Genomic DNA, 23,254 nt, shown 5'->3' with positions numbered 1-23,254 from the left:
GCACCCAACAGTTAAGGGTCAAAATGAAACTTTCATATCTCACCAAACAATCATTCTAATACCATTGTACTAAAGTGCCACTGCAGTAGGGGTGCATTGAAAATTGAATCTGACACCTTAGTTTCTATTTTCAATAACCATTATTACTATGTTGATTTGATATTTGAAGTTATTTCCACACAGTCGAAACAGTTTTTAGCACTGAAATAAGGCAAAACGTGATTGGTTGACACCAGGTTAATTATCTGGTTAAAACTGTTGTTAATAGGTATCGCAATCATTCATGCTAAATAAGCAGACTTTGAGGGTTAAATGAAATTTGATGTCTTTACATGTATGAGGAATCAAAATGAAAATGATCAAATCAAGGACCCAATATCAGAAATCAAACTGAATCGAGGTCCGGGTGAATCGCTGCAGCCCTACACTACAGTGATCAACCAGTACAAGCCCATTTCAACACAATGCTAATTGTTTATTCACCTAGAAAACCTATCCCACCTACACAAATAATGAAACAGTCCATTATTTGTTGGAGCCCTGACACAATTACGACAACTGATACTTTTGCAACTTTGATTTTTTAGAAATGGAATGTTAGGGTCAGATGAGTGCAGAGATACCAACTTAAACATTTAACACTTCACTCAAATTATGTAAACTACCACCTTCTGTCGTAAAATGAATGTGCAAGTGTAGGTACAACAATGGACAATGCTACAATAAAGCAGCTTTCAAAATTGATGACGCATTTTATAGTGACAATAACACATGCACTTAAAAGACACTGATAAAAACACACTTTATGATTATCTCCAGGAAAAATTATAGAGAGATGATGATCACAGAGACATGAACAGTAAAGATGATAAACAACAAGAGTCCATGGACCCGTGAAGGTCCCAGGGTAGAATAGGCCTTCAGCAACCCATGCTTGCCATAAAAGGAGACTATTCTTGTCGTAAGAGATGACTAACGGGATCGGGTGGTCAGACTTGCTGACTTGGTTGGCACATGTCATTGGTTCCCAGTTGCGCAGATCGATGCTCATATTGTTGATTATTGGATTGTCTGGTTCAGACTTGATTATTTACAGACCGCAGCCATATAGCTGTAATATTGCTGAGTGCAGTGTAAAACTAAACTCACTCATTCACTAGTGCCCATGTTTAGATGACAATAGGAAAAGCATTAGGCTAAGTATCTATAATGGTTGTTGGTTGTTTCATGTCACAAAGAGCAATATTTTCAGGCTAAATGGTGTCCATCCATAAATAATCGTGACTTGACCAGGCATTTCAGTGATCAACAGCATGAGCACTGATCTATGCAAATGGGGTACGATGATATGTGTCAGCCAAGTCAGTGTTCCTGATCACCCAATCCTATTAGTTGTCTCTTAAGACAAACATGGGTTACAGGTTCCGGTATATTCCGGAACCTGAAAGACAAAATCTAACATGATTCCAGTTAAATGTCTGCTAATTTCTAAACCATAGTGGTTTAAGTATAAAATTCTTCACCATATCATTACCAGCAAATTCCTTTCTTTTTAAAATGTGATACACATACAGCACTTTATGTGGATATTTTAATACCAATGCAAATCAGATGATCATCTGTTTGGCATTGTGATCATGTGAGTTCCATCTGGACGCATTTTGAAACATAGGTCAAGCAGGAAGCCAATTTATCCATTAAACTTTAAAAGCAAAATAAGCTTCTTGGCTCTCTGCTACCCAATTTCGGACCAATAAATGTTCTAATAATAGTATGCAAACAATGTATGTTAAAAAAAAGAGCATCTAAAAAAAACAATAAATTTTGAAATTGATCCTTGAAGAACTTGCATGGTTTTATTGCTTTACAAAATACACAGCAAAAATGTACTGACATCTTAACCCTAAGTTTTATTCATCTTGTCACCATATGTTTACTGATATGCATGTGCCACTGTGTATAAATGCAAAAAATAGCGAAATTATAAAAAAAAGCATGAGTTACTGAAGATCAATTGTAACAGACATTTTCACACACACTGAGGCATTTCTTACTGCCACTTATTTCCACTAACATCCGTATATGAGGGAATTATTACTGCCTCATAACTATGTCGTGGAAATCTTTAGTTTCACTGGTGTGAAATATCAGGAATAAGTATGAAATAAAATTGTTCACAACCAATTAATTTCAGACACAATTTTGATTATTTGTGCAATGTTTCTCAATACGGACCCTCCTTCAATACATACTGCTTATGGTGACAGTTTTAGGCAGGACGTTAAGTTTGGCAGTTTGGTCACCAGCACTTGCAATATTAAATAAATTTACATATGCAAGCTGAAAAAATACTAAGAGAAAATTATTTCAGTATATTCCTATTTGGGAATGTTAAACAACATTTACTGCACCAAAGACCCGAGAAGGTCTTGGGGTAGAATAGGCCTTCAGCAACCCATGCTTCACACATGTCAACCAATTGCGCAGATCAATGCTCAGGTTGATGGTCACTGGATTATCTGGTCCAGACTCGATTATTTACAGGCTGCCGCCATATAGCTGGAATATTGAGGAGTGCGGCGTAAAACTAAAGTCACTCACTCACTACTGCACCAAAGGGATGAAACCCTGGCCTTGGGAATGAACACATGAAGTGCTCGTACAGTATGTGGAGTGGTATAATTGAGTGCCTCATGGCCAAAGTCATTACATGTTCAGAGAGCCTTGTGGAAAGTAGAATTGATTTATTGTTACTTCAGACATCTTATCATGCAATTAATATTTTAACATATCACGAACAGATTTCATTTGCTTCCTTTCTCACAGAACTGATGCCATTAATACCATTGTCGGTAGTTGTCAGCCAATAAAACATTTAGCCTCTCACTACATCGGTTATTGAAAACATAAATTGCACATGACTTCATTCCTGCCAAGAGGAGGTTAGCCTTGTGTTTAAAGTGTTCACCTGTGACGCTCAAGCCTCGGGTTCGATCACCATATGGGCACAATGTGTGAAGTCCATTTCTGGTGTCCACCACCATGATTTTGCTGGAATATTGCTACAAATACTCTCACTCACTCATTGCTGATTGGGAACTTATTCATGACACATCTTATTTCTGGCCTCACTTGTCCATGTCTTCAAAAACACAGGTACAGTTAGGGGCCAACATGGCTGGCAGCCATCTTGGATTTCTTCAGTGCATTTCCGTAACCACCACTTACGCTGAAAAACTATTTGTCACCTTATCCCCATTATTCATGCAAATTGTCAGTTATGTAAAACTTTGATGAGCACCTGTCCAGTAGTAAAATGTATGAAAAAAAACAAAAATAAAAAAGTAAGCAAAGATTGTGAGAAAGGCCATGGTGAGTTTGAAGATATTTCCCCCTAGAGTCTAATCCACTTGAAACTCCATGTGAACTTTCTCACAACCTCACAATGGCCAAGAACATGAGTAAGCATTCTTGATCTTTGGATGATTGACGCTAATTTGACGATACCCATGACTACAATGATTCAAAGAAAAATGACCGATGGTATTGTAACTTCCTTCCTAAAATTGTTATGGAGTAGCCTTTTCACTGGCACCCTCCAGCGTTCAGTCTGATGTCAAAGAAATCATCTTTTGTTGAATGAGTCAGGGTATTTTAGTTGTATCATGCTGTGACAGGATAATGTTTTGAGGAACTTGATGTAAGTGAATGACCTTCATCTTCATAACCTCCGATGGAGATTCCAGGTTAGAGCATGTCCCCAATTACTGAAAGTGATTTTAACAGGAACCACCCAACCAATCTTGTTGAATGCCAACAGCGTTACCGGTTAGCAGTTTGTGGCATGTCACTTTAACTTTCCTAACAAGATGATGATATGCAGGATTTTGAAATAATATGACATATCAGTATAAGCCAAACCTATTGTGATATATATTCATTAGTATTTCATATCAAAACACAGTGTACATCACACACTACATCCCCGTGAAGGTCCATGCTATGTTTGATATTCAGTAACCCATGCTTGTCATAAGATGCGACTATACGATTCGGGTGGTCAGGCTTATCGACTTGGTTGTGCAGATCGATGCTCATGCTGTTGATTACTAGATTGTCTGGTCCAGACTTGATTATTTATAGATTGCTGTTATATAGCAAGAATATTGCTGCGTGTGGCATAAAACTAAACTCACTCACTCACTCACTCACTCACTCACTCATGCAACACTTGGTTGTAACATGAAAGGATAATAAGGATGATCAATCACAAATTCAAATTTAAGAATATAATACATTGGCAACACACTCAACTATACTCAACACCACCTGCCACTGGTGCCTCCTTTCTCTTGAGGACAACTTGCCCAAGGTTAAAAATCAATGTTATTCTACAAATTCAGTTTCTGTAGTTAAGCCTTCACTACAGACAGAATGATTTTACAGCTGTGATACAATGATTTTGTTTATGATTTTTGTGTTTTTTTAATGTTTATCCATCCAGTATTCATCCAGTATTTCCAATATTCAATGCTGTCTTTTTCAACACAATGACTGCTGAATGAGGAAACAGACATTTTCAAGTAGGCAACATTCCATGAGGAACTGGAGTTAGTGTGTTAAACTTATTATGCTTGGAAAAGGAACTGGCTTATTGTGACTTTTAATGGCCATACTGTGTATGGATATAATGGCTGTCAACAGCTTGGTTATTTCTAAAGACAATATAACGTTACTATGGAAAAACATCTGGTTTTTATGTAACCTCAAACAGTTTTCTTATTTGATGTGCATTAGAAGTTGAGGTGATAAAGAATGATGGCAATCGTTATGGATTTACAACTTCTTTTATTCTGTGAAAGGAGACGTTTCAACATAGATTTACTTGCTTGTCAATGATAATAGAATCAATGTCAATGACTTGCTTGACAACAACATTAGAATGTCCATCATAATGTTGCCAGAATAAAAGAAGTTGTATATCCATAAAAATTGCCATCATTCTTAAACCCAAACAGGCCAAATACATTATGTGAAAAATAATCGCAAAAGATCCAATGATCAAACCCAAACAAAGTAGAAAATAGTCACAGTGGCACACTGACACCAACATATGATGGCCAAGCTAATCATGAGTCCTTTTCTGATATGTATCAGTCTTCCCATAACACCTTATCTGCCACTTAACAAAACCATGAACAAATTCCTTTTAAAGCCTATTATGAGATCCATGTAACTAGATACAATCACAAGTGCTGAAGACAGATGCCTGATCCCCGACTGTCTTACATTACTATCTGTTAGGTAAATGGAGATCCTGTAATTGTATGCTAAAAATAAAGCTGTATCTCACTGTGTCAAGAAACAGGGAACCTGGGAGAGTTTTGCCCATCTGGAGTTTGGGACTATCATAAGAGTAATTCATCATTTGGGGAAAGTCCATCATTTGGGGAAAGATAGTTCTGTTTGTTACTTTGTTTACCGTCTTATGTTATCCACACCTATGTGCAAGGGTTGAACAATTTTTTTTTCGCCACTTGTGACAGGGCAAGTAAAACTAAGAAAGTAAGTTGCCCTCACCAATTTTCCACTGATTTCATGACATCATCATGATTATGTAATTATGAAAGAATATATCAACATGGTATCTGATGTTAATGTTTGCTTAAATCCAGGTTTATTTGCAGTTTGGAACCATAAGTGAAAATTATCTAGTAGCCCATGGACAGGATATCAGTATTTGATTGCCCAAAATGGAAACTGACTTGGGTGTCAGGTGATGGGATTTTTTACCCCCTGATATGTATGTAATAATAATCAAGTCAGAAGCAGACAGCCCCATGATAGACAAGTCAGCAAGCCTGACCCCTTAATCTCACTGATCACTTCCTGCAACAAGCATGGGTCGTTGAGGACCAGTTCTGACCAATGTTTCACAGGTGTAGTCAGTTGTGTCCGAAGGGAACTCAAAGTTGAAAATCTGGCAAGTATTGGACTCATCCAGTTACCTTCACACTTTTATTCAAACAGACTGTGATGCCCAAATGAATGCAGGACAACTGGGAATTTGACACATCTATTTCAAATGATTCAAGGATATATGTTGATAAAGATAACAGGATATTATCCTATATAGCTAGTTTAAAGTTGCACTCAGCAATATTCCTGCTATATGACAGTGGTCTGTAAACAATGCAGGCGCATGCAGACAATTTAGTGATCAACAACATGAGCATCAATCTAGGCAACTGGGATACAATGACATGTGTCAACCAAGTCAGTGAGTCTGACCACCTGATCCCGATAGTTGATTCTTACAAGCATGGGGTACTGAAGATTCATTCTAACTGTTCCAAATGTTTCCAGTTTTCAATGATCTTTTGCCAGTTCACAGCAGGTAATGATCCTGTCACTTTAGTTGTCGTCAACGCCTTCATTGGCATTTTTACTGATCCATCAACACTTTCAAGGTCAAAGTGAACACACCGACTACTAAACGTCTCAGTTTTGCTATTCAAAACGCTAACAAAGATCTGTTGATATCTACCTTGAAGACCTAGTTGACTAGCAATGTCCTCATTAATGTAAGTTTGAGTACTAGCGTCATCCAACAGAGCATTGACCTTTATTTCAGAAGTGCCATTCTTTAAGACAACTGGTACAGTCCTAAGTGCATAGGTCTTAACTTGGTTTTTGATAGCTGACATTGTAACAGATGAAAATTGCTCTGTACTACCTGATGTTTGGTTAACATCAACTTGTAACGTTTTTTTGTTGCTATGAAGTAAACGATTATGCGTTGCCTCACACCCATCAACATTACATTTTTCCCACTGTTGACAATGTTTCCCAACATGGCCTTTGTCTAAACATCAAAAACACAGTTGCAGGCATTTTACCGTTTCCCATCTGTTGACAACATCAAGAGCTTTCAGTTTGCGACACTGTGAAGTTGTATGGTTTTGCATTTGACATACATTACACTTGAGGGTTTTCTCGTTTTTTGTTCCAAAGTAAACACCTTTGTGTGTACGTGAACAGGATTGTCCGCTCCTTGACTTTTCTTTTTTTTCCACTCCGTCCACCAAACTAAATATTGACACCTTTCATGACTGTCCACCAAACTAAGTTGACTAGATAAGTTATCTGAATTCGAACTATGAACAATGCCCGAATATGGCAACTATTTGTCTTCATTCACAACAGTGCAGACCCAAACTCTACTTTTCGACCCTACATCTTGCTGTCCAAAGCGCATATACACGACTCTGCACATGCAAAAAACTCAAAATGCACGAGACGTGACGGTTGCGTTTTTATGAGATGTTCATGTTTCTCGAACAGGTGTGTTTTGGCTATTGTTTTTCACATATCAAAATCATGAACTAATGTAACTGACATTCTCTTCAGAACACTAACATAGATCTTTGTTACCTGAAAGTTCAACAAAACTGCCCTAAACTGTTCAACTGCAGGTTCTTCTTTATCCCAGAAGCACTGTCAGGATATTCATACAAACATATAAATACTGCAGCTCACCTTCTTCAGAACATCTATTTAAGGATGACAGCCAAGTGAATAAAGTGTTTGCTCGTCACACCAAAGACAAAGGTTCGATTCCCCACCTGGGCACAATGAGTGAAGCCCCTTTTAGGTGTCCCCTGCCATGATGTTGCGGAAATATTGCTAAAGACGGCTTAAATCCACACTAACTCAACAAATATGACAACATTCAGATTGTAGACAATTCTTCCTCGTTATTCTATAAATATATCGAAGATTACATAAATGAAACCTGTAGTTCATAAATGATTTCACAGATAAGAAATATTGCAACATGACATACCAAAGCCACCTGCCAATTTTAACACTATTAATTTCTTCATTAAATGCATTCTATAGTAAACATGCTGATCCTATGGGTCAGTTGTTAGTCAGCTAATAACATGTCTCTTAGAAAAGCTGATGAAAAGTCAAATAATGTACATACAAAATCCTTAGCAGTAATGACTGACAAATTGATCAGGTAATAATTATCATGAAGAACAATGCCTTTCAAACATGGTCAAAGGTAGAATATGACATTGTAAATTACAGCAACGGTACTTTTTAGTGTGCTGAGTCCTATCCTGAACAATTCTAACTGTCATGCTGAAAGTGGACACAATCACGATATCATCAATGTTCCATGAAACATACAGGATATTAAAAGAAGATAGCTTTATCACTTAATGGAATTACTTGGTTCATAATGTGGGGCATGTCTCAAAAACAAAACTGAATATATATTGCTATGTTCCATGTTGTCTTTGAGGCAAACCACCAAGGCAATTAATATTCTTCCAGTAACACAAAAAATGTTACAAATGCATTAAAAATCTCTCAGATTGTATTAGTTCAACCTTAGAACCCATCCTCAAAAGCAAACCCAAGTAATTTCTTCATGTATGTTTACAACTGTGGTAAATGGTAGTGGGCAGGTAGCCAGTGGGAACATGTTTACATCCATGTGACACTGGTCAGTTAAGGCTGGACATCTGGCCTGTGGCAGTCCAGGTGGACATCAAACAAGGAAACAAGGCATGTGCCTTCAAAACAACATCCATCACCTGAGACAATAACTATCATTTCACCTGCACTGTAAGGTCATCTGGTTGGGCTGAAGGCGTTGTTAAGAATATGCTTAGTACCATTTTGAACACAGGTGTTACTTACATAAATAAACAACTACAATAATACTACTTAATGTGTGATATGAGTTAGCATGGTTTAAGCAAATAGTGATGAAAAAAAAAAACAAGCAAAATAATGCTGATTCAGCAAATTTTTGGGGCGATTAGTCAGAACATCTGAACAGGATCTTCTAGTATTTCAGATATAATGTGCACACAACATTTTTTAGGGAGAAATATAGACAGGATCTACACTTACACACAATAGCATACATAACCATATATATTTCAGAGGAATATTTTACAAACAACGATAAAAATGAATAGTTAATAAAATAAATCTTAATTTATTTATTTATTTCCTTAATTTACAGAAAATTATGTTTCAATTTATTACACATATGTCAAGAAAGCACAGTTCAAATGAAATACAGCTAAATTAACCATGTTTGTTCGTTCTGCAATACATTTTGAACATTCTAAAACATTGGATGAACGTAACCAGAAACCATTGAACACCAAACCTGCATATCTGGCCCCTTACATCTTGCATTTTAACCAAATATATGAAAACAATCTTTTAAGACAAGGTTTGTCCTCACTGCAGCAAAATAAACAACCAGAATGGATTAAAGTCCTGGGTGACACTGTATGTATCATGTCTAGTGAAGGCGTGCCAAGTCAATCCCTTGGTCTGACAGTGTGTGACTGTTTGAGCTGATAGAGCTCTGACAACTAAGCGATGGGATCATGCATGTTAAAAGTAGACAGGGCAATTTCCTTGTATGTCATTTTTCAGTTCCTGATGACAGAACATAGGGACAATCTCAAAACTAATTTGCAACATCAAAGTCACTTGAAGTCAGTATGGCACTGAACCTGCAACATGAAGATTTTCCACTGAAGCAAGGAGAATGTTAAGTCTGGACTAATATTATAATGCTTAATATTATTATAATGAATATTAATTATAATGTTATTAAAGAAAAAAAATTATAATCTATCATTTGAGAGTCAATATGAACTGCTCACTGGTTACTTCCCTCTTGTGTCATTTAGGATCTACCAATGACTATGAAATTTTCTATTCGTTAAGAAAAAGCTTTTTTCCATCCAGCTTTGTGCATATTGTTTTGTAATGCTCAAATTCTCTAATAAGCATTCTGCTGAAAGTTGTGACATCACAGTTGTGGGTTTGCCTTGACCTGAACATTACAACGGATGCATTAAGACCTGAAAGATCAACCATAAAAAATCAGCTCTTCAGATCTGTCTTCAGTTCATGCCAATAAATAGTAACTCCAGTCGGCAAATCATTACTCTGAAATTCAAAACATGAACACTGTAGATAATGAAGGATGAAATTAATATTGGAAAATGTCTGGTATGAAAGCCTCCATAGAAGGTATGTTGTTGCTTCGCAGTATCTTCAGTGTTTTACCGTCAACACGTCACCCATGAAGATCGTGTTAAAATTGATCTTCAAAAACCCAAATCAGAGATTGTATATACCTTTCATGTCTCTGCTTCTATAAAGCAGAAATGTGAACATCTGGGGTAGAATAGGTCTTCAGCAACCCATGCTTGCCATAAAAGGCGATTATGCTTGTCATAAGAGGCGACTAATGAGATAAGGTAATCGGGTGCTGAATTGGTTGACACATATCCCAGTTGTGTAGATCATTGCTCATGCTGCTGATCACTGGATTGTTTGGTCCAGGTTTGCTTATTTACAGACCACTGCCATATAGCTAGGAGATTGTTGAGTGTGGCATAAAACAACAAACCAGCCATCCAACCAATCTGTTAACATTCAGAGTTGACAACACACAAAGTTTCAGAGCAAATAAGCAGTGAGGCTGACCTGATATGTCCTCTACACATAAAATATACTCAAGGACACAGTGGTAGTTTAGTAGCATTTCTGTGTGACTGGTGGCCATGTTGAGATGTTTGTATCTCTCCAGCTGAAGTACTACTGATGCAGCTTAACACAACACTCACTCACTCACTCACTCACTCACTCACTCACTCACTCACTCACTCACTCACTCACTCACTCACACTGCTAAACACATCAGGAAATTGTTTTATTGCATCAGGATTTAGCATATTTATAATGTACTGGTACTGAATACCGAATTCCACTGACCAATTTAATGCTCATGGGACTACATTATAGCGTTCGAAAAAAAAGCACAGGTGAAAAAACACTAAATTTGACTTTGAAAAATGTCCACCAGAAAAATAGTCCAAATAATAAAAAAACTTAAGATATACATTTACCCAGCCTTTCTAATTTTTAACACTTTTCCTCTGAGGACTTTTTCGACCCCATAATCTACATTATATTCAGATGCAACTGACAATGTACATGGACTTAACTGTAATTGTCACCCTATGTATCAGCCGCATGTACTTAACGAATATGATACATCACACAACACACAGTTCTCTAAACATCTACACGACTGTCTTCATCATACCGAAATTCAATCCATTTATATGTGATTCATGTTCCTGTTTTACCCTTACACCAAGCAGTATCTTTCCCGAACATTAAATGGCAAATGTCATGGACAACAAGAGCTATGACTGTAATGCTCTACCCAAGAGAGACACCAGTAGACACGATCTCATTCAAAACAATCATCTGAATGAAACTGGAACTCATGAAGATTAGGACCAGGTGGCGGCCATGACACTCAAGCTGGTCCAGGTCCATCCAAACTTTAGACAAAGTATGGATGTTTAGTATTTGGTTTGCTTCTGAATCACAGGTCAAGTACTTAAAACATGTATACTATCCTATTCTCTTCAGGATTTTAGCAAGTCACACCTGTTGAACTGGTTAAGCATCTAACTTGAAATTTGACAATAATTTCAAAAATTCTGTAACTCATGCAGCATTTCTCAAGTCTTTACAGAACTATGACGTATAGTAAATGTGTCCTTACATCAGGCAAATCTAGATAAGACAACAGTCTAGGTACACCAGTCTTTTATGGCAGCAACTTGCTCTTATCATTTACATATTCAAAATGTTCTGATTTAAAAAATAATTATTGCCACAAAGACTTGTGCAGGTCTACAAGTCACTTGAATGAACAAATTTATGATGAAATATCCTGAAATGCATGCAGTATATCGTATTGCACCTGCACTTATAAGCAACAGCTTCCACTACAAACCTTCAATTTAATTCTTATGTCTATACCCCTGTAACCTTGAACAACATACATCACCAGAACAAGTTGGAAAGTTGTTTCAAATCAAATGTGACTGGTTGACAATACCAGTTAGAAAAAACTGTGAGATTTTCCAGCCTGTGTATATGGCGACCCCATTTCTCAGGCACCTGATTTCAGGTATGAAAAACTCGCCATATATACAAGGAGAGATATGATAAGCGAGTTGAAATTAACATCTGACCAACTCAACAGTGTGGGTTCTATCCAGCAATCCTTGCAGCAGTCATTGCAACACCTGCTATTCAGCATCTCATATCAATACATTCTAAATTTCAACCCCACCCAACAAATCATAAAGGAGTATTTACACCTGGCTGCCTTAATTTACATAAATCAGAATGACATAAGTGATCACATAATAGAGGGAAACAAACTTGTTAAATAAATAGCAAATCAAACAAGCAGATACTTTAAGTCTTTTTATATATATATATTTCTTGTTGAATTATCGCCCATTAAGAACAGGAATGAACAAGAAGCAGTGAATTCCAGAAATCTAAATGAAACCAGAAACAACAGATTTCCATAAAACGAAATGTTGTCAAAAAGATGTGGGTTTTATGCCATTAAGATACAGTAACTTAAACATGCAATCCCTCTATGAGGTTACCATGCTATACTTCAACAGAGTTCAGGAGAAGATAGAGCAGAAAACATCCCATACAAGCACCTGTGTTACACTTTGCCAACCTCCACTGTGAAATTATTTGAAAATTATTTACATACACCAGTCTAAATGAAGGATGAGCATGATAAGAATTCCCTTGAACAATTAGTCGCACGTTGAAAGATGACAATGGTTTTGACAGAAGATGACCCTGGACTCTCTGACATTACTACTAAACAATAGTAGTGGGACCATGGCCCTTGAAACCAATAGTCTGCAGCGCAAAGATAACAGTCACATATGTTTTAAAAGTAGGCTTACAACTGTCAAAGCATTATATTCACTTTAAGGAATGGGGTGCGGAAAGGTAATTGTTTTATTGTATGCGTGAACACAGTGAAGAAAAAATTTTACTTTTGAATGGTATTATTTCTTGTTAAGTTGTGTCTCCTTTTACAAAGTTTATTTAAAAATAATGCCAACAATTTAAAATTGCATTTTAGTCTACAGACTTTATTAATAAATTTTAGGTTTCCAGAAGTGGTTTTACTCTGAACTTGTAGCATTCTTTAAGAATGCTAATGTAAATTGTACTTGTACATAAAGTTCTAATTTGATTTCTGAGTTAATCTTTTCATTCAACTTTCATGCATTTAACATGCATGTCTGCATATGCGTGTGTGTGTGTGTTTGTGTGTGGCTGTCTGTCTGTCTGTCTGTCTGTCTGTGTCTGTGTGTATATGGATAGTACATTACTAAATATTTTGTACAGTGGGAACAAAAATGGAAATAAAAAGACAGTGTTGAGGTAAATGCACCAGGACAGTCTGACCATGAAAAAGCACAGCAGAAACTAATAAAGCAATATAGCTTCAACTAGACTATACAATGTCTTTAACTGGCTCAACTGAGACAAACACTGTGACAGGTTTCACAAGACATAAAATTCATCCTTTTGCTTGACACTTTCCGTCAGTTGCTTCATAAAAATATCATTTCCTTGTGCATATGTGCATGTATAGGCCTGAAACTACCACACAAGAGACAAAGGAAATCGATCCAGAATAGTTTCCAGTAGTTAATAGATGAGGATTTCATAAAATACGGAGGTAAACCTGTCAGTCTGTCAGATGATCCAGGCATGAAGATCAGTCCTGTGTTGCCTTGCATGAGAGGTATACTGTCAAACAGTTTACACATAGTAGCTGGTCTTCTCGTGGTGCCACCCTCAAGATGAACTATATACAGACATTGTGGACAACCAATCTCCACTTGAGGCACATAGAATGAGAGTTAAACCTGTCAGTCTGTCAGATGAAACAGGCATGAAGATCAGTCCTGTATAGCCTTGGAAGATTGGTATACTGTCAAACAGTTTACACGTAGTAGCTGGTCTTCTCGTGGTGCCACCCTCAAGATGAACGATATACAGACATTGTGGACAACCAATCTCCACTTGAGGCACATAGAATGAGAGTTAAACCTGTCAGTCTGTCAGATGAAACAGGCATGAAGATCAGTCCTGTATAGCCTTGGAAAAGTGGTATATTGTCAAACAGTTTACACGTAGTAGCTGGTCTTCTTGTGGTGCCACCCTCAAGATGAATGATATACAGACATTGTGGACAACCAATCTCAACTTGAGGCAAACAGAAAGAGAGTTAAACCTGTAAGTCTAGTAAGTTGGAACAAGCATGATGTCAGGCCCTATATTAGCTGTGGGAGAAGGTTACAGTCAAACAGTCAACAGGTAGTAGCTGGTCTTATGGTGGAGGCCACCTGAAGATTGTGGACAACTAATCTCCAATTGTGGCTCATGGAATGCTAACTTGATTACAGTTGGGTAATTGTGAAAGATACTGGGAATATATATGTCTACTTTTTCAAGAAAAAAATCTAAATGAATCAAATTACAATTCAACAAAGCAAGTGCTCTGTCTTAAGAAAATTTTTTTTTGTAAAAACACCCTTTCTAAACTCCTTTTGCTCAGTACAATTCAATACATCGTTCAATATTAGGAAATCATTGCAGAAAATCTGTTGCAGTTCATGGATTTGGGTTTGATTTTCCTGAAAAATAAGACTGAAATAAAGAGCAAAGACAGACACCTCATATAAGCATCTTCCATAAAAAGTTAAAAGTGAATGTTCATTCACATATCAAGGCATAAACAGAACCTGTTCAACATCTGTGAATGTATATCCTCAAGACAGACATAGCAAGGGAGTGAGTGAGCAATATTCCGGCCATAAGGCGGTAGTCTGTAAATAATCAAGTCTGGACCAGACAACCAAGTGATCAACAACATGAGCATCGATCTGCACAATTGGGAACTGATGACATTTGCCAACCAAGTCAGCAAGCCTTACCACCCGATCCCATTAGTCACCTTTCATGGCAAGCATGGGTTGCTTAAGGCCAATTGTAACCTGGACCTACACGGGTCCAAAACCTCCATAATCTTGATGCAATAAAACAAAGTGCTGATATGTGTAGCAGTGGAGTGAGTGAGTGACTGTCACATTAAGCTCAGCAGTATGGCAGCTATTAATGGCTCGGTTTAGCAACGCATGTTGCTTGGAGAGATACTAACATCTCAACATGGCCACCAGTCACAGTGAAAACTACTAAACTGGTTCTGTGTCCTTGAGTGGATTTTATGTGTACAGAAGATATTTGATCAGTCTCTTTCCATATTTGCTATGAAACTGTGTGTGTTGTCCACTCTGCATGCTAACAGAACGATGCATAATTAATGTGCCGTTTGCACGTGGACCTGACAGACCCTTTAGTGGGGTGAAAGAGGGGTGAGTTGACCAAAAGATATTACAACCTGAATGGAGTGTTACGTTGAATAATAAAATTTGTGTGAATTATATATGAGTTTGGAAATTTGCCAGAAGTTATACGGGGGGATTAATGTCTACAGATCATATTTGACCAGTCTCTCTACAAATTTGCTATGAAACCATGTTATAAACATTGTACGTTGACAGAGTCTACCTCAAACTACACTAACCATCTCCCGGACCATGTACATGTACCAGCACATCAACGAGACGTTACGGATGTATACAGTTCAGCGGTACATAAATCACTGTAACATGTTATCATAGAGACTTCCTGAAATTAACGGGAATTGTAATGATGCCTTTGTTTCATTCAACACAAGGATACTTGCTACCTGGAGCAGAACATGGAGATTGTGAAGGTTTTATTAGGCTCCGGTAAAGAATGTCAGTTGGCCCTAGCTTTGTTTTCCTGTTTCTTCTCTCACTCACCAGTTGATATGGTCCACTACAGCAACTTCTGTGGAATTTTCATTACATGTAGATCCATGGCTGAAAGAAAGAAGAAATTATCAAGAGAATGTTTTATGTTGTATTGTTATGATACAGTAACAGACCAGACCGGGGTGGCATGAGAAAGCAAGTAAAAATAAGAGTGAGTGAGTGAGTTTAGTTTTACACCACACTCAGCAGTATTCCAGCCATATGGCGAAGGTCTGTAAATAATCAAGTCTGGATCAGACAATCAGGTGATCAACAACATGAGCATCGATCTGTGCAATTGGGAACCAATGATATGTGTCAACCAAGTCAGTGAGCCTGACCACCCGATCACGTTAGTCGCTTCTTATGGCAAGCATGGGTTACTGAAGGCCTATTCTGCCCCAGGAAATTCATGTGTCAGTAGAAATAAGATCTGTGAGTGAGTGAGTGAGTGAGTGAGTGAGTGAGTGAGTGAGTGAGTGAGTGAGTGAGTGAGTGAGTGAGTGAGTGAGTGAGTGAGTGAGTGAGTGAGTGAGTGAGTGAGTATAGAGAATGTCAATTTAAGAGACAAAACTCTTTCCACATCTGTAAGAAATCACTTAAAAGCACAGTCAGTTGTCCAGTTTTCATAATATCATGAGAATGTGTTTTTTGTTTGCTTGTTTGTTTGCTTGTTTGTTTGTATAACCCCACTGTTAACAACATAAGTTCTGTTTTAAATACAACCTTTCATTATTGTGAAAATGAGTGAAAATACAACATTATGACCTTTACACAAATTGACCTAAAAACATAGGAAATTTCCTTGCTCGGTATGTTAGCGATTACAAAACAGGAACTTGAGGGACACAATCTTCCATCATGAACTCTTAACTCATAACACAATTTTGTCATTGACACAAACACTAGTGAGTGCTCCAGTGCACTTGTGCATGTAAACAAATTTAAGAGTTACAAGTTTTTTTTAAAAAAAAAAAAACTTCCTTAATGAAACTAGTTGTATAAAATAGCTTTTTCGTTCTGCATCAGTGCAAAACAATTCAGTTGAAAATTGTATACAATCATGTCTCGTTAAATCCAACATCACCTGTTGCACAACAAATTGTCAGATTAATAAGGATGTTGAAATTGGGACTAAATTAAGTTTATTCAATTTATTACCAACAAAAGCATCGGATAAAGCTGATTGTCAGGTTACTGAGGTCGGATTAATGAGACTTGACTGTATGTAACTGTCTATTTAATAGATTTCTTTATCCTCATGGTTGAATCTTCCTACATTGCATCTTAGTCATTGTCAGTGTCAAGGTCAATTGAATGTAGTCATTTGTCAGTCTAGCGAGATAATGGCAAGGGTCTTGTCTCTTCTGTTAGTAGACATTCATAATTGTGCCTTACAAAAGTTTTGAATAATTCTAAAATTTCATTTGCGCTCTCTCTGAAATACAATGGTTACCCTTCAGTCATACAAACTTTAAGTATACTGATTTAAATTTCAATGTGGCTTTGAATTATTTTTTGAGTTAAATTAAAGATATTATATTGTCTTCATGAACAATAGCACCTAACAAAGATTTTCAAGCTGCATCGCTATTTTATACACAGGGGGCTCACAACATAAATAAATGGCAATGAAGTATATGGTCACACTGACCTGAGACACCTAAGCACCTTATATACAGTGCTAAGACCCTGTCTGTAAAAATATATACCTTGAAGCAAAGTCTTCTGCATAACAAGGCCCTGCAGGTCTATATGATACTTGATTTTAAAGAAAATGTGCAATATAAAATTTGTATGCACAAATGTGCACATTAATAATGAAGATAACCAGCTCTGCACCAGTACCTGTGTGCACCAATTTATTCCACAAAATAAGCCCAGTGTATTAAAACAGAAATGAAGCATACAACAGCAATACAGGCTCTTTGACTCAACACAATACCAGGGTATATATTAAACATATGCAAATATTATATTCACAAAAATATGGCAGAATAATTTTCACAAAAATATATGAATAAACTAAACTAAAACTGATTGAGAAGGTTTTACAGTACATATGCATATCTCTCCAGAATCAGTTCTAATTTGTATTACAAGTTAATTAGTCATTTGAGAACCTAAAGGAACCTGACATGAATCTGAATCAAGAGTAATGTTAATCCAATAACCACATGAAGATGAGAAATCAACTTTAACAGGTCAACAAAGCACCTGAGAAAAAGGTCAAGGTCACTTTTCATTGCCCACCCTCAGCAAGACACTTTCCCCTTCATTTTACACCAGTACAGGTAGGACACTGCTTTTTATGCAACTGTCAAACTGGAATGATGAATTAGCTTCTTAACAATGTAGTAACATCTTATCATGACAGAGAAAAGGCTGATGTTCCAGCTTAAATTTTGTCTGAATGTCTTTTTTAACATTTGTCATGTGAAATAGCACTCTGAGAGAGCACTGGCGTATTCATGATACTCGACAGACAAGATGTCCTGTGTGGCTTCAAAATTCTATTTGAAGTGTAGGAGTGCATTGACTGAAAGTTTCAGTCTTGTCAAGGCTTGTTAAAAACGATGTTTCAAGTGTGGAAATTGCCCTAGAACATGCATAGTGTCTTAAATGTTACAAGAACAGTTTATTTGATGTTTGTTTTATCTGATATTTGTTAAAATCATGCTCAAAACATGCCAGCATTGCCCTAATTTGTGCTTCAATTCTGCAAATGATAGATTCTCTGGTGATATTTGCTGTTTCTTATGAGCACGAGTCCTGAAGAATGTGTAGACCTGGTGAACCGAACCTAAGTGTCTAACATCTCAATGAAAACAAGAAGGTAGCAGGAATGGAAACATGTTGCAATAAATCCTGGTGCACTAAAAGAATTTGAGTGAGCAGTGAGTGAGTGAGTGAGTGAGTGAGTGAGTGAGTGAGTGAGTGAGTGAGTGAGTGAGTGAGTGAGTGAGTGAGTGAGTGAGTGAGTGAGTGAGTGAGTGAGTGAGTGAGTGAGTTGGGTTTTATGCCACTTTGGGCCAAGTATGAATGCTATATGGGACCATGGGGACATAAAAAATGGTTTTCACACATTTTACCCAAGTTGGGAATCGAACCCAGGCATGACGAGCAAGTACTGTAACCACTAAGCTAGACTATCGCGCCTGTGGCAAGAACAGACCTGGGTTCTTAAAGGTGAAATTTACTGTCGGTGTCATGCAAAATGAATATGTCTACGACTGAGAAGAACCCAGAAACACAAATAGACTGACAACTAGAAACATAATAAGGGCAGGTACTAGTCTCTCTTACAGACCCTGAAGCAAATATAACCAAGAAAGCCCACACAAGCAAATGTGGCAAGTCTAAGAAAGTCTCAGGCCTCCTTTTAATTTCATTCTAGTTTCTTTCATTATGAACTTTTTGCAGTACAATATCTTCATTTCAGAGACTAGTTGTTAGTCTAAAACCTGGCCTTGAACCAAGCATTCTGATTCAGCACTAAGGGCTGCAACTCTGCACTGACAAATGCAGGGCCATGGACGACTGAGCTCTGTGGACCTTTAAATGCAAAGGCGGCTGCGTTAAACATGGGAACAGCATCTTACCAGGCATAGACTTCCAAGTCATCAATGCAGACTCGTGTAACGTACAGTGTACACACAATGGTCTTCACAGCCAAGTCAAATATAGTACTGCATAATCCTGAAACAGAAGAACCTTATGTCAATGTTTTCAGACAAGAGCATATGACACGTTAATCATTTGCATGCATCTACAAACCAGACTCAGCTAGAACCACAGGAAGCACTGTCCTCTTTCCAGACTCTGACCTGATCCTATGAAAATCTCTTAACCAACTTTAAGATCAATCTGCGTCTAATCTTGAATGAGATTAACACCCTATGATACAATCAGCTCATTCTCTCTCTCTCTCTCTCTCTCTCTCTCTCTCTCTCTCTCTAACTTAAAGAAAAACAAAAAAAACTCTGAATGAGCATTCCTCAATCAATAACTCGCACATAACTACTGCAGTTCTCTCAATATGCTTACACTGCTACTTACATCAACTACTCCTGATTTTCTCAACCTGACCACATACACATAATAACCTAAGAGCACATTTCTATACAGGGTGTGCCTAAGCAACAAAATCTGCTCCATCTCAAACACGCAACACCGTGTACAATAAATAACAAGACCAGACAGAAAGCTGTGATATGCACTATACCAATATTGAGTGTGCTGTGTAACTACTTTTTAAGTAGCCACAGTATGTAGCACTTGTCATATTCCTTTTCTTCTGTGCAGCAATTCAGATCGGACTTTCTGTTAACTCCTTTAAAAGATGGGTTGAATACAGCTTGGGCTTGTAATGAATGACTGTATCAAGATATAGTCTACAGAATTTGTCTATATTTACACTGCAATATATCTGGCCTCAATATCACATTTACTACAGGACTTCTGAAACACTATTGTTAATATTTTGTTATTCCATATCATCACTTTAAATATTTTGCAAAGACTGAATATTTGTTAAAATGGATATCTTTAATAACATGCCATTTCTAGCTGGATGTATTTTAATGCACCTGATGTCTTAACCTTACAAAATATATTTTTCACTCAAAGTACTCAGAAATATATTTTCTGGTTCACATCAGTAACTGTTGGTCTTATTCCTTTCAAAGATAACTGACCCGTGAAGGTCCAGGGGTAGAATAGGCCTTCAGCAACCCATGCTTGCCATAAAAGGTGACTATGCTTGTCATAGAAGCGACTAACGGGATCGGGTGGTCAGGCTTGCTGACTTGGTTGACACATGTCATCGGTTCCTAATTGCACAGATCGATGCTCATGTTGTTGGTCACTGAATTGTCTGGTCCAGACTCGACTATTTACAGACCGCCACCATATCGCTGGAATATTGCTGAGTGCTGCGTAAAACTAAACTCACACACTCACTCAAAGATAACCAAAAAATCAAAATATTGTTTGTATACAAATGAATGCCATGATATACTAGATATGGATGAAATATACAAGATGTGACATAACAAAAAGATTGGGATGAGATCCATCCACTCAAAATCAATTGCAATTTGTTCAGCTTCTAAATCTAACTTACTCACTGACCCTGCCTATCATTACATGACACTAAGCGGATTCTGGCATCACCTTGACGACAGCCAAACCATCAAGTGTCATGTCCCTGTACAGAACATGATGCCATCACATGTCACAGTGGGGTTTCAAAAGAAATTTGTGTCAATGCAAGTCACTCTAAACTAAGATAGTTTTGAAAATAATTTTGTCTAATTTCACGTTACAGAATTCCACATATTAAATTCATATTCCTGAGATATTTATGCATTGAAAGTAAGATATAACAATGTAAACTGGGCTCTACCTCCCATACAGGAATAGATTTACATATCTGCATATTTCTGATGTATTTATGCATTGAAACTTAATAGATTTGGAATGTAAACTAGATTCAGCTTCCCATGCAGGAATATATTTATATATCTGTATAAAGTAACATGAAGTGTTTTGTTTTCCGTACAAAACTTTCTCACTGTTTAAGGACAATAGCATTATTCTTAATGAATTTGTGTCACATTTTTTACAGTGACAGCATAATTTTTCTCTTGTTAGAACAGAGGATCATTCTGATTGTGCATGCAAGAAGCCAACAACTATTCCTTGTGTTTGTAACAGCAGAGGCAAATGGGTCAGAGGTAAGATCAGGGGTCATCTGTCAAAGATCAGGGGTCAGGTGACACACAGCGATGGAGCCATTTACGCATGATTGTTTGAGTACAAACGTCAGCATCACGGCCAAACATTTCTCATATTTTACATGTCTCTAGTCATATTTCAACCATTTTTTCATTTTTTTCAATATTTTTCTCACAGGGATCATATGAATACAACAAATGTTATAGAAAAACATCTTATCACTAAAGTGAAAAATTGGCATGTATATTTTTTTTAAGGAAAAAGAAACAATTTTACAGAAGCAATTATTTTTGTTTGTTGTTAGACGCCTTTGATCCAATGCATGCTTACCTTTCTGTGCAGAAAAGACTTTACAATTACACTCACACAACAAAATTCATTAACAAGCATAGTCATAACCTAAGCATTCAATGCTATGAGTTTAATAAGATTAACCAAAACAGTTGTCATCAGATGGTCTGAATTTCATTTTTTTAGATGGAGTTTCAGAAACGTGTCAACACACATAGTCTTTATCAACACAGAATAATGACAGTTTGAGAAATGATGACAAACGAAAATGCAAAAAACACTTCTCTTATCTGTAAGAATACAGTGAGTTAATCAGTCAGTCAGTCAGTCAGTCAGTGAGGCAGTGAGTGAGTGTGGGTGGGTGAGTTTTGAGGGAAGGAGCGAAACAGTTTAGTTTTATGTCGCTTTCAGCAACATTCCAGCAATATCACAGCACTAGAAATGGGCTTCACACATTGTACCCATAGTGAATCAAACCTGTGTTTTTACCATGATGTTCTAAGCGAATGCCTTAGCCAATGCCAAACCTGGATCTGACTTCCAAGTGAGAGGTATGAGATAACATAACAGCAACCAACTTGGGACAACAATTGTCTGAATGAAGATCTAATCCAAAGGCTAGTTGTAGCCATGATATGAATGTCTTGAGTGTTTTAATTCCATTACTTGCATGACGCTAATCCTAACTGTCACCGCCCATTGTGTTGTACATTGAATGTCACACATCCTGAATAAACTGCATCCTTCCTGACTGCTCTTGCTGTGGTTTACATTTATGACTTAATTCATGTCATAAAAGCCTTCTTCTTATTTAGCATAATATCATAACAAGGTCTCTCCCTCAGCCTAGTCAGGCTTAGGCAATGTGCTGATGGGCACAAACACAACAACCGACATGCTGAACTGGCACATACTGACGGGGATTCTAGTAGATATGTCTACATGTATTAAATGCTATATATCACTTTTTCCAAATATCGTGTGACAAATTTATTAGCTTTTTTCTTTAAACAACGACATTCAGCATTCAGCAGAATGAGACACAAATTGTTTCACCGTAATATAACATGAATGATCATAAAGGGAGATAACTCAGGATGCCTTACTTTATGATAAAAAATGATCAAATCTGAGGTTTTGTTAAACAAGAAGTGAAATACAGAAACATTCTATTTTTTAGATACATTTATTGGCACAAACATGAATTTGTGGCAACAATTAAATAACTGTTTTTATACTCATAATTATATATATTCAATTTCGAAGGGATTTGCCATTTGGCTGCCACATTCCACCAATGGTCAAGGTCATTTGTACAACCTGTGAAGTGTTTCACAAGACAGATTTATACACTTTGTACACCCTGGCAAATCCGCCTACATGGTTTCATATGTTTTGGCTATTAACCAATCAGAATTCAA

At 37.1% G+C, this 23,254-nt stretch overlaps 1 protein-coding gene across 2 annotated transcripts in view; it reads right to left on the bottom strand.

Moving 5' to 3' along the window:
* Window positions 1-23,254, bottom strand: part of LOC137277945 (potassium channel subfamily T member 2-like) — an 87,731-nt gene that overhangs the window by 45,658 nt on the left and 18,819 nt on the right. For both annotated transcript variants that reach the window (XM_067809958.1, XM_067809959.1), the window contains exons 3-4: window positions 19,406-19,502; window positions 15,813-15,872 (exon numbers count right to left, since the gene is read on the bottom strand). In XM_067809958.1, coding sequence (XP_067666059.1) covers window positions 15,813-15,872; window positions 19,406-19,502 — 157 coding nt within the window. The remainder of the gene's footprint in view (window positions 1-15,812; window positions 15,873-19,405; window positions 19,503-23,254) is intronic.

Source organism: Haliotis asinina, chromosome 3, assembly GCF_037392515.1.
Source record: "Haliotis asinina isolate JCU_RB_2024 chromosome 3, JCU_Hal_asi_v2, whole genome shotgun sequence".
Taxonomy (NCBI): domain Eukaryota; kingdom Metazoa; phylum Mollusca; class Gastropoda; order Lepetellida; family Haliotidae; genus Haliotis; species Haliotis asinina.
The sequence above is the reverse complement of the archived record's forward strand: the minus strand, read 5'-3'. Positions and strand labels throughout refer to the sequence as shown.